General features: G+C 41.9%; 1 protein-coding gene across 2 annotated transcripts in view; it reads left to right on the top strand.

Moving 5' to 3' along the window:
* Window positions 1–6,779: 6,779 nt before the first annotated feature.
* The window catches only part of LOC101872780 (extracellular calcium-sensing receptor), a 35,668-nt gene continuing 24,582 nt past the window's right edge, over window positions 6,780–17,865 (top strand). For both annotated transcript variants that reach the window (XM_005146632.3, XM_034074630.1), the window contains exons 1-2: window positions 6,780–6,964; window positions 14,915–15,221. In XM_005146632.3, the coding sequence (XP_005146689.2) occupies window positions 6,780–6,964; window positions 14,915–15,221 (492 nt within the window). The remainder of the gene's footprint in view (window positions 6,965–14,914; window positions 15,222–17,865) is intronic.

Raw genomic sequence — 17,865 nt, 5'->3', positions numbered from 1 at the left:
GCTCTTCTTGACTGCTGTTCCTACCACCAAATTTATATGAGACCCATTGAAACAAGGTGTTCTGGTTTCCTTTTTCAGTATCTGCAGTTCCCCAGAGGCTCGGACAGGACTCTGAGGCTCTTACCAGTTTAGGCTTCCTTGTTCTCAAGTGTCTGTGTTGAACAGAATATCAGCAGTGATATCCTAGGCATATTTCTGCCACTTCGGTATTTCTTCGTGCTAAGCATGGGTCAGGGTGTGACTCCACACTCTTTCATAGTAAGCTCTTTATTACTTAGACACCAGTACATGAACTTAGGAGTAAGGAAACACTAATTGTATGAGTGCTACATGAAATAATGTTATAGGTATGGATATTCTAGAGATTTAAAAGGTAACTCACTGACAAACTTAATGATGTTGAGCTTATTAGATGTAGCAAAATTAAATGTGATGCAATTGCCCGATTTACTATATTTTTTAGAACATTTTATTTATCTTATAGAATTCATAATGTTTTTACTCTGTGACAAGTGCTTTGGTTTTTCACGGCCAACTTTGGCCATGCCTGAACTCTTCCTTGTCTGTTGAGGGCAGGTGTGTTGATCATGGCTTCGGGCTTACCATGATCTTACTGTGTGCCTTGCATCAATAATTTCAAGGTACAGCAGGTATCTGATGAGAAATTTCTGTCACTTCAGCAAGATACAACTCTCCATTAGAGTGAGGCTTAGTGAATCCCAGGTTTAAAAGCCACCAAAATCCCTAATGAATTATTCTGGCTCCTGCATTATACAAGATATAGCACTCCAAGTAGTCATTATTTTATCATATGCACAGGTTCTGACTGAGCTCTGCTGGATCTTCTGGAAAGATACAGAAACACTGAAACTTGAAAAAGCAAAAGCTGAAAAGGGGGTGCTCAAAGCAGCATCTTCTGCAAAGCAGCATTCCATCAGGAAACAGTGATTTGTCAAAAGTAAGTAGCTCTGTGGAAGACTCCCAGTGGGACAGTGCTTTGCTGAGGTGCACCTGGAGTTCTCACAAGCTTTTGCTTCATGCCCATCAGGCCCCAGGGGGTGGGTGAGCAGCTTTGTTCCTCCAAACTACCCAATTTAGATGTGAGAAAACATTTGCCCTGGTAAGAGCAGAGAAGCATGGGAATGGCTGACTGACAGGGCTTCCTTCTCAAAAAGTGTTAGAGAAAATACACTGGGAATAGCACTACCACTGCCGAGCCCTTGTTAGGCTAAGGTACAGGCTGCATGACCCCTTGAGATCCTTTCCAACCCAGCTATTACATGAACTTGAGAAGCTGCTGTTTAAAGCAGTGGTTAGTTACTGTTTCATTAACAAGTACTTCATAAATAATATATGCTATGAGTCTGCCATTCAGCTTCTTTTCATCCACAATATGAAGATTCATTAAACATTTCTGGCTTTTCTGCATGGTTTGGTCTGACAACTAAAACACTCACCATTCCTGGAAACGCTCACAAACCATGTAGATGAGGCCCTCAGTGCTATGGGTTAGTGGTGGCCTTGGCAGTGCTGGGGAACAAGTGGACTTGATGATCTTAAAGGTCTTTTCCAACCGTGTTGATTCTATGATTCTAACTAGCATGGTACCAATCACTGCAAGCCTTGACATTACCTCCTCAGGTACTGTTTCTGCCATGACAGTAGGGGCCTGATGTCTCCCATGTGCCTGGAACCACTTCAGCTTCCTCTGCCAAAGCTTAGGTGAGATAGCTGCTACCTTACTTCCAAGAGAGTTCAAAATCAGAATGTCTGATAGTTATAAAACTGAGTGGAAAAAAAAGTATTAAAGAATATTTTGAAAAAGGGGAGAGAATTAAAAATAGGACCATATAAAAAAAAAGAAATTATAATATTTATTGGTTTATATGTTTCTTGCACATGAATTCTAATGGAGTTGTATTTGCTGAATATACGTACAGGGAAAAGGTGTTCCGCATTGAAGAGCTCATAATAAAAGAATGTTTGTGCTAATAGTAAATAATGTTTTAAATGTAAAAATACTTGCAAAGGAAACAAATAGCAGTGGATTCCAAGCTGCCTTCATAATTCAGATGCTTGTTAATTTATTCTTTTCAATTTATTAGCTGATAACTGAGAGACCCCAGCAATTTGTTCTCTTAGTAATATAATTTCCAGCTACATTTTGCTAAGTTTCATGTCTTCAGGCATGCATTAACAGGTAATTCAATCTTTGGCTGCATAATGCTTTCCTTTAATAAGGAAGAGGCTCATAATCTTAATCTAATTAAAGGAAAGAGAACTGAAGGAAGATTTGCCACAATGAAAGATGATACGAGGATATTACCTTGGGGTACTGGCATCAAGCTAATAAACATTCATCAAGAAATCAATATCTTCAAATATTTTCAACCTCAGGCATTGAGAGCACTTGAAAGCAGCTGGGAGACCTGTATCTCCTATTAAATGAGTTTGAGCTACTTGGTTTCACAGCTATAGTTGGTATTTAGATACAGAGAGTTGTAAATTTTGACACTGAGATTTACAAGGAGCTGGGCAAACAGTTTTGTTTTTTCTGGCTATCATTTTGTGCCAGAGCATCTTTGGACATTGATCCCTCAGTTTGCTGCCTCAGGGATGTGTTTTATATATCTACATCCCATCTTCACAGGCAGCACTTCTGGTATCATCTCACTTCTGTGTCCTGTCCCTGAGACTAGGTTGTTCCAAAGTATTCAGGGGGTATCAAGTTGTACCATGAATCAATAACATTCTTTTCATTGTCTAATCCCTTGTCATGCTCTTAAATGACATCTTGGAATACTGAGTGCTGTAAATACTGTTTTAAAATGAACCCTATTTTACCAGTTTAGATCTTCCAACTTTGTCTACTGTGAGAAAAGAGAAATAAGAATGTGAATTTACTCTTTCTACACTCAAAACTTGGGGCACCTACTGACTAGTGGCAAAGAGTGGTTCCTAAATAATCCGTTGCATCAGCTCAAACCCCTCCATAGCATCCCAGAAAGCTAAATTACATTGCCTGTCTGTTCATGATAAATACAGTTTCCTTTTTCATAAGCAAAGAACCCTGAAGGTAAAAGAAAGCATTATTAAAGGAAAAGCAGAAAACCAGTAATAAATCAGCAGGCTGTGGTCTCAGGCTTACCCTCTGTCCACAGCAGATGGGGAAGTCACTGATCACATCCCACCTTAGTTAAGTCTTATGTTTGGTTTCAGGCTCAGGAGACCCTGTGCTGGCCTCCTGCATCCCTGCCCCTGAAGGAGCATCCAGTCAGGTCTCTTTGCCAGCCAGGAGGAAGAGACACAAAATTACTCCTGGACTCACAACTCTTTAGCTGGCTTTCTGAGCTGCTTTCATTTGCACTCTATGCTACACTGGGAAAGGTGTTTCTGAGCCAACAGTAGCTGCAGGCGTATTTAGATTGACTTTAATAATACTGCCACATTACTTCATCGTTTTTAATCTCACTTTGCTACCCAGGAGAGCATTTTACTTATTTTTGACTGATATTTCTTACTGAACTGTCCAGAAGAGAACCCAATTTTAGTCTGTGTTATTGATTTTCTTGTGACTGCTCATTCTGGAACATGCACAGAAGCTAATCAAAATGAGTGTAAAAATATATTGTTCATCTCTTAGTTGCTTCTAAGAACAGAAGCTCCCAGCATAACTTTTCGTACCTGTGCCAGACAGAAATGGTGGTAAAGCAGGATGTGTATCTACTAAGATAGCATGAATGAAGCAGGCAAAGAGGCAAGTGCAATCAGTTGCACCAAAGTCAGAGCATACCCTTCCACTGGGATGCAGCACTGGGACTGGCTGGACCAGAGCTCATGTGATGGACCTCACTTGTCACCCCAGTCCCTCACAGGATATTTGCAGTCCCCAGAACAATTCATGACGATCCTACCCACCTTTGGATGTGGTTGAAGAGCAGACTTAAAAAGTAGGTGAAGCGATTCAGCTGAAGAGCAGACCACTCTTTTCCTCAGGGACCCCATGCTGTCAGTTCACCCAGTGCTGGGAGGGTACAAGGAGCAGGCTGATGATAGTAGAACAGTTTGAATACGTCTCCTTGCTGCCGATCTGAGTAGTGCTTGACGAAAAGAACAAGCAGAGTAGCAGCAGGGATGCTCTGGCCATGATTCTCCACGTGGGTGGAAATCTTCCAAAGTGGTCATCACACTGGGGCAGGGAAGGGGCTGTGAGCAGATGCAGACAGCATGCATGGCATACTTGACCTTCCTTCTGCAGTATGTCTGATGCACTCCTGAAGCACTGAGCTTGCTGCACGTTCACTGTTCTTTCTGGCTGTATGCACAGGAAGGCTAGCTATGTGTCAAGACAGCAGGCCGTGGTGTAAAACACTCTCCTGCAGCTGGCATTCCATATCTTTCTTCCAGCCACAAGCTCAGAACACCCGTTTATATTTCCATGGGGCAGGGGGGCTTTGTGAACCAGGACAGAATGGAAAGTGTCTGCAGCTGACTGCAGTGATTGTTTGCCTTCCAGTAATTTGTCTCATAGAATCGGGCAGAGTTAGCCTCAGCCAGGTGGAGAGAGAGAACATCCATCTGAAAAATTTCTGATATGCTTTTTCATCTTTTCTGAATCCATAAGCGGTGGGAGGAGGGTGACCTTACCGTAGCTGAAATGTGACAGTGTTTCCTTCCATATTCTGTTGGGCACTGAAGAAGCAAACACTGCCATTCGTCTGCCAAGAAAAATGGGAACCCAAAAGCTTGGGGAAACTTACTTGTGTCTGTTAACACCTGCTCCTGGCTCTGGTTAAAGTTTGGTCATTCTGCTGTCAAAGGGCCAAATGCCAATACCAGTGGCTCCTTAGTGAAGAGTACCAATCAGATGTTAAGATAACACACGAGTGGGAGACAGTATTGCCTCCTGACTAGCGCAGTGTGACATAATTCCAATTGCTTGCCAGAGGAACATCCTGAAGTGTTTGACAACCAGGGTCAGCAGTAACTGGACATGTCCATGTTTTAGATTTTGAGAACGGTGTTGAAATCCCCAGTCAGGAGGAAGGATCTTGCAGTCAAGTTTGTAAAAATGGGAGTTTCTGACTTCGGATGGAGCCATTTGGATGCTGTGAACATGAAATACGTATTTTTTTCATGTGAAAACCAAATGTTCCTACAAAATCTCTCCATGTGACTCCCCATTTCCTGGTGGAAATTTGTTTACTTAGATATATTTTGATCTCTAGCTGAAGTTTTGATTGCCCATGCCAATAAATTGCACTTATTCAAACCAAAACCAAAGAACAGAGTGGACCTACCACACAGAAGTGCAACATCTACCCAGCTGTCTAAGTGTGTTGACCACAAAGGCATGAGAATGATGCGAGCTCTGTCTCTTCTCCCATTGACTGCAGCATCTGGACCACCATTCTAATAACAAATGTATACGATATTTGCAAATGCTTGGTGTTCATACAGCATATGTAAGCATTAAGGATAGCTGCTAGAAGAACCTTCATGATCACTGCTTCCTAGCAGTATCTCCTTTTTTGACCTAGGTAGAGGTCAAGTCTGTCTAGATACATTTAGTACATAAGTCATCATCTTCATAAGAAGATTCCCAGCACATGAAAACTCTTGATGTCTTGCTTCAGAAACACACTGTCCTCAGGATTAAAAGCATATGCCTAACTTCTACTCCAAATTTGACTAGCTCCAGATTTGTACTGCTAGCTTTAAGACCTATTCCAAAAAGGCTAAAGAACTGTGTATTGTGATTTTTGTGTGCTACTTCCTCCCCCATAGCCATAATCATTTTCATATGCCATAATTAAGTTAGTTCTTCATTTGGCAGGCCTCTAGATATGCTGCAGGGAAAATATACTGAGCACAGAGAAGCTGTAACATTTCTCATCCCAGAATGTAGGCTTTAAAGCTCTACAGCTAAGCTTGCAATGACATGATCACCAAGTCTTTCAAGCCTTCGTGATTCCTTACGGAGAATTATCTGGATTTCAAAGGCTTCCCTGGAAGTCATCTTCACTTTCAATGAGAAGGAAGTCTTTCTTGTGTCCTTGTTTCATTTTTAGTGAGAATAAGTTCAAACCAGAGTTAAGAACAGTCAAGGGAAAGGAGGGGTGGACCAACATCAACAGATTATCATAGTTATTTGCTTAAGAGAAAGGTTTGATTCTCACTGCATTTGATGCATCCTTATTTCCCACTTGCCCATCCAAGTCTCTCACTGTGTGCTGTCTTTATGGACATCCAGTCAGAGGTTTTAAAGGGTCTCCTGTGACCAGAGTCATGCAGAGAACCATAAAATCAGGTATCTCACACTTGTCTGAGGAGGTGTGGCTGGCATCACTGGGGTGACTGCCTTGCTCTGTCAGGGTTGGTATGTGTCCCAGGCAGGCTGTTGAGTGGGGGCAGACTCAGGGGCATACTGAGAGGTTGATTTGACAAAGTAGAACCACCACAACAGCATGGGGCCCTGGTGCGTAACTGGGATCACTTTTCATGTCTTTCTTTTACAGTTCTCAGAGATGGGCTCTCCGTAATGCTTTGGTTATGAAGAAAGAAGGACTGCTGAATTGTCATTTTGCAATGGAGAAGACAGAGGGAGAAACATCAGCACGGCGGCTGCCACCTTGTTGCTTATCTCCCTGCAGACATGTGTCCCATATCCTCTCTGTGCTATATTAAGGAAAGAAAAAACTTAGACATAACAACATCTGCTTTCTTACATCATCTTTTCCAATTTTGCATCCTATAACTCCCTGGTGAAAAGAGGAACAATGACTTTATATAGCTGCTGCTTGATTCTTTTGCTATTTACCTGGAACACTGCTGCCTATGGGCCAAACCAAAGGGCACAGAAGAAGGGAGACATTATTCTCGGAGGATTGTTCCCCATTCATTTTGGAGTGGCTGCTAAAGACCAGGATCTAAAATCAAGACCAGAATCAGTGGAGTGCATAAGGTAAGTCAGAAAATGTTTTGCTGAGGAAGTCTTGCCCTTTCTCAGCTTCAGGTGACATGCTGCATGTTGTATAAATACACTCTGTGATCTGGTGCTTGTAGGGGCAATGGGAAGGTATGGTGTAAATAATAGAAGAAACAAGTGTGTAAGGTCAGGAAGTGCATATGTTAAACAGTAACATAAGTAATATTTGGACAGTGAAGGAGGGCAGTCTTTTTATTACTCAAAGCTACCCAAACATGAATTTACTGGTCTATTTGGCCATTCACAGTAGATACTTGAATCTGAAAAGCAGCTTTCCTAGTAGAAGGATGAAAAATAACCCATAGTGCCCTTAAGTTCATTTGGTTACAGTCATGCACAGCAAAACTGCTTAGAAATACTTTTTCCCCCAGTTCTGCCTCTCATCTAAGATTTTACAAACTGTTCACTTGCCTAAAAACTGAATAGGTGAAAGTGAGATAGGTCTCTGCTTTTTAAAAATTCCCACTGAACACATAGGTGTCTCTTTAGGACCTTTACAAAGTCCTAAAGACTTGAACTCCTTACACAGGCTTCCCTCACCCAAAGTCCTTTCTTTCTATGCAGACAGTGCATGTAGGTTTTGTCATCAGCCTTTGGCAGTTACCCCTGGAGGAAGAAATGTACATGAAAACAATTTCTCTTATTATTGAAGTGTAGCCATTTTTAGGAGGAACCATGAGGAATTTTTAACCTTACAATCTGACACATAATACACATCACAAATGGAAAGTGTGACAGAAACAGATTGCAACTGAAATGTTATATAAACAAAATATAAGAAATTGATGTGGAATTTTGTCATGTCCATGCATGGGAAAACACTTCAGTGTTATAGGATCTCTTCTGTAATCATACCTGAAAAATTGTGTATCTGGAATTCTTTGGACTGCTCATCCTAGACTGGTGATGTAGTACAGTTTTGTTGCAGATGGCAGTGAAGAATGGCTGACAGCATTCCTGCTATGCTTACAGATTTCAGGTGCAGTTTCCCACTGAGGCACTGAGCAAGACACGTCCTTCTAGGTTATGAGATCATCCCCAGATGCTTTCATACACAGCACACAGAAAGAAGTCCAGTTAAGCAGGGGTTCTTTTGGCTTCTTCTGTGCATGCATAGGAAAGACATGAACTAAACGGATGAGGAATGTCTACTTCATGGAGCAAGAAGCTCTGCCAGATTTTAAGGAAGTGGAATGCTGAAAAGCAATAGATGTTTTCAGCTTCATTGTCTTCTTCACCTATCCCAGATGGCAAGCAGGACAGTGCAGATATTTGCAAACTGAACATAGCTTTCATTTCTGTCAGTGCTGAGTCAGCCTCAGTGACTGTCTTTACATGGTCCTATTATTAGAATGGATCACAGGACAATGTTCCCCCACAAGTAGTAGAAGCGTGTGGTTGCCAAAAGGCTTATTAATGAGATAGCACTGCCAGCAACAAATGAATCCTGAAAAGCCAGACCAGCTGTTTTGAGGACACAACAGGAGGTCCTCCTGAGCAGCATTTGATCTGCTCAAAGGGATCTTCCACCTGGAATTTTGCTGGGTAAAAATCTGTGTGCCAGTTGTCCTTGCACCAAGAAGCTGCAGGTGCAAGAAAAGAGGAGTTAACTGAAGAAGCAGGCATTTGAGCACTTTACTGCACTCCTTCAAGGAACTGCGTAAACTGTGAGTTGACAGCATAATGCAAATGGAAAGAGAATTCCTAATGAAGGTCAGAGGTCTAGCTGCAGAAGTAGTAGCAATTACAACAGGAACAACAATAGGGTGGTTGGACCTGAGAAGACTAGAAGTTCATTGATTGCAGATGTCTTTACCAGAAAATGTCCACTTCCAAGAAAGGTTTAATTCAAAAGAAATTGGGTTGAGAAGACTTTTTTGACTGGTCATCACATTTTAAGGATGAAGATAATTATCCCATGGGACAGTTTATGTGTATTCCTTGTTACTGCTACAGTTAAATTGAGAGCAGATAATTTTCCTGAAAGGATTTTCAGTTTTCAGCAGCATTTAAGTCAGAAATTTCCTCTGGTTGGACTTGTACAGAGATCTCTTAACATAACCATGGTGGGCCTTTATGGTTCTGGACTCTGTGGTTCGGTGGTAGCCTGTAGCAGGTTTGTGCATGCTGACTCTAGGAGTCCAATACATTCTCCAAGTCATGAGCTAAAGGCTTTCATACCGCATTTGACTTTTTGCAGTTCTAGACAGTTGCCTGGTCTGGAATGATTGAAATCATATTTTCAGGGAGGGGAAGGGGGGCAGGGAAAAGCTCCAGTTTCTTCCCAAAGTAAAATCTCCCCAGTCTTCTAGTGTCAAAAAGTTCCGCTGGGTGGGATATCTGCTGGAGAATCTTGAATGTGGCTGTACCTGGCCAACCCAAATATGCCCTATCTGTCCCATACCTTTGGCTGTTCTTGTTGCCCTTCTCTGAGCCAGCACTGTTGTATTCTTTTCAAGGCTGAGGCTAATCAGTTTAGACCTGTCCCCTTTTCAGATACCTGTGTACATAGGAAAGTGTCTCATATCACATACGAAAATTAGACCCAGGTCACTGTAGGAGTATGGGCATGCTCCATCTTTCTTCATACTCTCCTTCATTGGGCAGCAGCAAAGTCATCAGACCATATGAAAAGCTCCTTGCTTTGAAACCAAGAAAAGAGACCTAAGGGTCCCACTGAAACCCTGTGAGTGGTTGCCCCAGTGTCATCTGGAGTTCAGTATCAAACAATTTAAGGTAATGTGGCTTTTCCTTTCTTTTGAGGACTGTTCAACCTGATTTGTGGTGTTTGAACCCTTTTCCACACATTTATCTGTGTTCAGTGGCATACCTATGCTCCCAAACAGGGCTTCTCAAAATGGGTAGGACACTTGCTGTACCCTTTTTCACTTTTCAAACTCCCCAGTTCAGCATATATACTGGCCTGAATTTACTGTGCATACCTTGCACTTGATTATATATACATAACTCAGCAGCAAAAGAAAAAGAGAACAGTAACAGTCTGTTCTCCATTCTTTCGGGCAGAAAGTACATCTTCATGCTTTAAGCAGAGTTGTAGAGCCCAAAGTGAAAAATTACTCTTGATTTTGCCACACCAAATGTCAGACAGGAGTACAGAAAGTGAGAGCAATTTTGTTTCCTGTTTATTGCTTAAGCAATCACGTACCACACATTTGATATAAATATACCTTCTGTCTGTGTATGCCTCAGGTGCTGTTGCAGCAAATTTCCATGTAACATTCTCTGATGCTCATGTGATGTGTGCAGGGGAGACAGTGGCTGAGCACAGCACAAGCAATCCCTGACCCCTATTCCCTGTCAGCACCTGCCTATTCATAACCTGATTTCTCTGTCCTTTCTTGTTTTGGGGTAAATTAGCAGTAGTGGTAGTGGTGGTATCATTGGTGTTATTGTTAGCATTATTTCACTGATAGGCCATACCCATGTGTTCCTCTTACTGTAATGAACTGCAATAAGGAATGTATCTTCCTGAGGTGTGATACAGTGTGGCTAATATGGTGTCACTAGATCATGGTGTTTAGCGCATATTACCAGTATTCTGATCAGCAATCAGGCCAAGGTCCCACACTGTGACACACAGCTTTCAGCTGTGGTGAGACATCATCCCCATGTCATAGTGCAGGGCTTCACAGAGTACAGGTCTGGGACATGTTAGCTCACTGAGTCTGTCTGTCCATGTGAGAGAATAGTTTTAATGCTACCCTTTGCAGATGGATTTGCTAATCCCGCTGCAGCACTCAATACATAATAGGATATTTAACATTTCCTTTCTAAGACCAAATTATTTCCTTTTCTGCTTTGCATTCCACACACTTTCTGAGCTTTTAATTTTTAATTTTCTTTGGTCTGCACAGGACCCGTAGTCCTAGCTGGGGAGAGTGGTAAGCAACTCATTATACCTACCGACCGCAGGAATCCAGCAAGTGACTGAAGGTCTCCCCTTTGCATAGCTTAGTAATAGCTGTGGTAGTAGCAGCAATAACATGTAATTAATGTACTGGAAATCTAGAGAGAACAGAGAAATTAGTATGTGCATACAACCACTAGAGAAAGAGGAGTACTGGCATGAGCCGAGAGGCATATGCAGGCTTTGCCACCATTCTTGAATAAAATTACCTGTCGGATATGGGAGGGTAAGGGAAAGCTGTATTTAGAGCTTTCACATTACTTTCTCCTTCTTTTCCTTCCTGTCCTATTGCTTTTGGTTTAGTGCTTTGCAAGTGTTGACAAATGAAGATCATGAATTCACATGAGACTGTGAATTATTCCTTTATGGAGACCAACAGGGATCAGGACTAATTTCCATGTGGGATCCAGACAGTAAGAACTGTTCAAACCAAACCAGGCAAACAAACAAGGAAACGGGATGAAGCTATGGTGATCTTAAACTATGCAGTGGGCTTGTGTCCTTTAGTTTACATACCCTTGTAACATTGACTGAGACACTTAAGCCAGCCTGAGCATCCCTTGACAGACACATTTATAACAGCTAGAAATGCCTGTGGGCATCAGTGACATCTTGCAAAGCTGCTATCTGGCAATCTGAGCTGCTACAAAGATAATCTGTCCCTTGCAGATAATGACAATTAAAATGAGGATTCGTGTAGGAATTGTTTCTGATGTCTATTTCCCTGTTTGTGCTCCTGCCTGGGAATAAAAAGATCAGTGGATTGCATGCTCTGACAGGTGGGAGAACAGACATCAGAAGGAAAACCTTTAAAGAAATTACAGTAAATAAAAATGCCTTTGGGCACTGAATTACTTACATTAATCTCTCATTTAGAGCTTAATAGCCATTTTTCATAGTACCACATCTCAGAAATGTTAAAATATAAGACTATTACCAACATACCTTAAAGTAATATGGCAGAAATTAAGTTTTGGAGGCAGCTTCTCTTCCACCAAGAAAATATCAATGGCTGTTTAAATATTCCAGAAATCTAATGGAAAGTTTGCTTCTGTTAGCAAATCCTTTCCAGTTTTCTTCATGGAAATTATGAGCTAAATTTCTGAATGGTTGACAGAGCATTCCATCGACTAGTCATACTGCCTTCTCTGAAGCTGTATCAGGTATTAGAGAAGATAGAGCAAGATGTGTTTTTCTCCATCCCATCAGATCCTCTTCTTCCAATCTGCTAATGCTGTTATCAGCAGAGGTGCAGCTGAAGAGAACGGTGTGTCTCCTGCCCAGGCTAGTTTGAGGTAAATTACCAAAAGCATCTCGGAGACACTTTTGAGCCTAGCTCCCAGAAAACACCCCCTGCCCTCCTTTCTGCTTCAAAATCCTCACTCAGTGCTGTGCTGAAGTACTGGCCTTATGCTGTAACTAAACATTCATCAGGAGCATTTGTCACAAAGGAAAATAAGATCAATTGTGTATCATGGACCTTAGTCTGCATTTACTTAATTCAGTGGCAAATATTTTGTTTGAAGTCAAAGGGGAGACAGTCCAGTTATCACTGCTTTTGAAGATACCACCTGAAAATACCACCTTGTGGCATTTTAAAAAGTTAAGCCAAATTGCTGTCAAGCAGGCAAAATGATTTCATGTCATACTCCACCTGTATCATTTACTTAAATTTACTTTTACACATACTCAAATATATAAAGCTTTTCACAGCAGCAAAGTGGTACCTTTGAACTTCCCAGCTCCTCAGCAGTCTTCCCTTTAAACAGAGAAAATGCTTTCAGAGTTTTCTCTTTTACGTGAGGAGCCTGGATATAGGGTTGGTTTGGGTTTTTTTCTTCAAATTCTATTTTCACTCTAATTAAAAATATCTGTAAACACATTTAACTTTTTCAAGAGAAGTGTCACAAAACCCCTCCTTGCTGCCGTTCATCCCATGCACATTACTGATCACGTGAGGCAATACGGTGTACCCAGCATGTCTTTTTTGTACACAACACTCACTACCTCATTCACTCTGAGACTTTCCCTTTTGTTTCCAAGCTCTCCCACTGTATCTCACTCCTCAGTGGTTTGGAACTAGAAGAAAAGATCATCTAAATGACCAAGGTACTTCTCACAGTGCCCCACACTCCCGTGTTCTAAAGGGTGTCCTTAGAAAGAGTGATCTTGAGAAAGCTGTCCCATGGGTCATAAGTTCTAAGCAAGGATTTTTGTTGGCCTCAGACATTTTGTACTGAAACTGTGCTGTCTGGGTATTGAGGTACAGCCTCAGAGCAGAACCTCATTTGGAAACTGGCCAAAGATGTCTGGAGCAGGTGACAGAAGTTGAATAAAAGAAGTTTTTATGATTTAAGGATAAACCTGAGATGTGGTATCTTTGGAAATTCTGATCGCAGATGAATCAGCTAAAACTCCTGGAATAAAAGTAATGTGGCTATGTTCATTCCATTTGAAGAAGTCAGGCACAGCTGACATTAACTGGAAGTGATTCATTTAATCCAGCAATTTAAAAAAAAATTATAAACATTGAATTATGTATCTAAGAATGGAAAGTTTGTGATTTCATGAAGTTTATCTTCAGAAATCGTCACATTGTTAAAAGAAACATCTCTTGAAGCATTTCAGAATGGCACTCAAGTGAAACCTGCAATTTACCATTTCACATAGAATCTGTTCTTGGGCAGGCTATTTCCCCAGGCTCTACCAGTTCTGGGAAGAACCTGTCAGTTTCCCAATGGATCTCAAGCATAACAGCTTTGACACTTTCCTGTTTTCAGCTGCAACTCAACGCAAAACTATAGACTAACTGCAGGCCTGACCCATAGTGCATTACAAGGAAAGGTAGGTTTCAGTTCATAAAAGATTCTGCCATTGCAGCTGAATTACCCTAAAGCACAGCAGCTTCACAGGCACACACCTGGTTGCTTGTGCAGGAGGAAACACAGTAAGTGAAACTTACATGTATCAAAGCTTCTTTCTTCCTGCTGCTTTCCACAAAAGAAGCTTCTCTCTCTTGTGGATGAGTAGTCACTCCCCCTGCATCAGCTTCTTTCAGTGCCAGCCCTTGCGATGCTCTGAGCAAGGACTTCCAGGTCCTGCAGCACACTTGCCACTACTCTGCAGCTCTGGGTTAGCTCTGATAAGAGGCATTCAGAAAACTCAGCTTCTCCATTTTAGAGATTCGAGGAGGCTTCAAAAGATACAGTTTTTTCATAGGTCATCTCACAGGGCATCTTCTGAGCTCATGTCTAAAGCAAATGTATGAGAGCAATATAATAGTGAGAAAAGTCATTCCTTCAATGAAAGCACTGAAGTAACTAATTAACAACTTTGCAGGTTACATCTGGATTTCCATTTATAGCATGTCTGTGTTCTTTGGTATAAACAGGTTGACTGTGCTCTCTCCTCACAATGTGAAGTGTGTGATCTGAGGCCCAGTTTCCCTGAGCAGAGCTCCAGTGGCATGCCAGTGCTGTGTCTTAGCTTGCTTTGCCTGCCTAAAGCCATGAGGAGCTGACCCACTGAGTACCCTTGAGCCCAAGTCCCTGGCAGCATCATGCTCAGCACAGGCTTAGCACACACTGCCATCTGCATTCAGAAACAAGTCAGAGGAGCCTGGAAGGAAACCTGGTAGGTGTAGCTTTTTATCAGAGCATTTGCTTAGAAATCAGGAGATTCAGGTTAGGGTCCTGAGCAGAAGGGACAGGCCAGAGCCAACCCCCCAGGCAATGTTCAGCTTTCTCAGACTTTAGTGGACTTAGAAATCCCATCCACATGACCTCTGCAGTGAGCTCCCAAACTGAAAAGTCAAAAACCAAACAAAGCCTTGTAGCATCTGCACGTTCTTCTGTAACCACTGGAGACAAAATCAAAACTTTCCAAATCTAGTAGGATGCAAGAAATGGCAAAAATGGCTTTTGTATTTTTGTCTCAGTCCTGGTGTCCTCTGCTTCCCTCCTTCTCACTCTATTTCATTGTTATTTTTGCTCCCCCAGGTATAATTTCCGAGGCTTCCGCTGGCTCCAGGCTATGATCTTTGCCATAGAAGAAATAAACAGTAGCCCGACTCTTCTTCCCAACATGACCCTGGGATACAGGATATTTGACACTTGCAATACAGTCTCTAAAGCCCTGGAGGCCACACTGAGTTTTGTGGCCCAGAACAAAATAGACTCCTTGAACCTGGATGAATTCTGCAACTGCTCAGAACATATCCCTTCCACCATTGCAGTCGTGGGGGCAACCGGCTCTGGCATCTCTACCGCTGTGGCCAATCTGCTGGGACTCTTTTATATACCTCAGGTACGCATTCACCTCTCTTGTTTAGGTTACAGAAGTGGCCTGCCTCTGCTCTGCAGAGGTTAAACAAAGGTTGTTTCATCTTTGCCATTTCCCATAGAACCTCAAGGAGAAAAACAATACAAAAAGAGGGGGGGGGTGTCTTACAGTGGAAATACATCTTGCTAGCTATTTGCAATCCCCAAAACACAAAGGTTATCAAGCAGCCAATAACAACATTCAGCCAACTTAGTCTAGGAGGACTAGAGTCCTTTGGAGTGTTTTAGTCTGTGAACATGGGTATTTTAGGTCAGTCACTGGCAGTTGCCAGCCTTGACAGGTTAGTTGTCATGTTACTTCACCATACTCACTGTCTAGTCATGCCCACAGAGCCCACATAAGGCAGAACTCAGTCACTGCCAGCTACTCTTAGGTCTCTCAGCATCTCTGGTTATTCAGGTATTTGCTTGTGCTGATCAGGTGCTGTGAAAGTTCCTTCTGGGCTGACCTGCCTTTGTTTTGACTAGGGCCTCCAAAACAGGGTTTGTGAAATGTATACACCCCTTCTTGCATATGCCCATATATATATGCCCCTTCTTGTCCTGGGGTAATCTGTGTGGTGGTGTAGTTATATCAGCTCCCATGTCATGGCATCCTTCTTGCTGTATGCTGCCTCTGCTGAGGTCAGTGCTAGTACCCATGGTCCCATCCTTTTGTTTAACAAGCTTGTTGCTCTGTAAGACCATAAGTGTGAGGCCAGCATATTATAGCTTAATGCTGTTGCTCTTCCAAAGATAACTTTGGGAAAAATGCTTTGCCTTATCCATTTATGTATTGCCTTGCATAGTCTAATACTTCCAGTTCCTCTTCAAAAATGAAGACAGGTGCCAGAGCTCACATCTTATAATAAGACTGTGTCACACAATACTGTCTATCCTGAGATGATACATCTTTACGTCAGTCAGGGCTCCAATTCTCATCAGCACCACAAATGAAGAAGGAAGAATTCCTGACTGCCTGGTGCACAGTAATATATTGTCTACTTAATGTTATCAGTCTGACTCCCTTGCAGGAGGCTGAAAAAACGCACGTTTGGTCTTTGAGCAGAGTAAAAGAATGGTTTAAGCCAAGATCAGTATGTGCTACCTAGGTATTATGAGGTGTAGTGTTGGAAAGTGGCTACATGATTACATTCTGTGTAATAAATACCATAATGGCATATAAGGGGCATTGTTAATTTACACATCACATTACCAGGTGGACAAGGGCAGCCAAGAAGGGCTGGTAGATTGAACTGAGCGTAAGAGATGTCTGCAGTTCTCAGATCTTCCCTTTGAATGGTGTTTATGCTACAAGGCAGTAGCTGTATTTAGAGGCTGCAGAAATGGGTAGGTGTCAGGAGGTTCAGCTCTGGAACAAAATCTCAGCCAGGTGGTTAAGTATGACAACTGAAAGCAGGCTTTTAAACTGCGAGTTGTTGGGCAGCATTAGAATACACATCACTGCCATTTATACAAGGCCATTAGCAAATCCATCCTTAATAGACCCTGTGTTTCAGTACAAGTTGGAGATATATTTTACAATTAATGTAGGGCTCATTACTCATTCCATTGACATAGAAACTGAAAATGTTAGGGGTTCTGTTTCTCAGTATCTCCCTTCAGTGTACCCTTACAGCACATGCAGGAGTGTGGTACCTTGCCTCTACCTCATGGCAATAGTTTCTAGGAGATGAGAGTAGCACTGAGCAGGAGCCTGTCCAGGCAAGAGTGTAGCTTTGCGAAAGGAGTATTCCTGTGGCCCTTGAAACTGCACTGGGACATCTCCTTTTCTTCCTTCTTGCAGAAACATTAAATGCCAGAGTTTAAGGAGGAGAGAAGGTTTTCTGTAAATTTCTGCTTTGTACAAAATGAACTGCTTATAGAAGACCTTTACAAATGAGAGTCAGTCTTAGAGAGTTCAGATGCCAATCTCAAAATGCAAAGATAAGTGAGTTTTAAAAGTTCTCTGCATCTTTAAACTGTTCTTTTCTGGGGTTTATGGCTTTCTTTGTATTTGTAGAAAATCGAAATTATAAGTTAAAAGCATATGGCCCTTGTTCTGATTAGGAAAAGAAAAAATTATTCCTAAATAGCTTTAGAAAAGGAAATAAAATCCCATTTTAACTGTAAAAAGTGGTGGCTTATGGAGCATGGAATACCTACTGGCTTCTTCCCTGATTCTGACAAGCAGTCTGGAAATACTGCTAAAGTAGTATTAACCATATTGACCATAACATTCTGCAGGGTCAGGGCAACAGATATACATCACATTCTTCTTCAGCTAGTAGAGATTGTATATAACATGCATAGAGTGCCAGAGGAAGCCTGTTCAAGGATGGGAACAGAGGCAAGGAGAGACAGACAGAATAGGTTCAGGATGGCAACACTAGCCTGCTGTTTCATATCATGTTCATGACAGAGGAAGCCTGCATTTTGTCTAAATTATCTGTTTTTCCCTCATTTATCTAAAAGATACATTCTTCTTGTATGTGGATTTGGAAGAAAGTGCAATGAGGTCACTCACCTCTTTACTACTCCTCCAAATTATTGTCACTGACTCTCTCCTTCAGGTCCTTGACATTATAGGTGGACATGAGCTTGCCCCAGCTCCTTGGGTCTGAACAGCT

This window comes from Melopsittacus undulatus, chromosome 2, assembly GCF_012275295.1.
Source record: "Melopsittacus undulatus isolate bMelUnd1 chromosome 2, bMelUnd1.mat.Z, whole genome shotgun sequence".
In the NCBI taxonomy this organism is placed as follows: Eukaryota; Metazoa; Chordata; class Aves; order Psittaciformes; family Psittaculidae; genus Melopsittacus; species Melopsittacus undulatus.
This window is presented reverse-complemented; position numbering and strand designations above follow the sequence as displayed.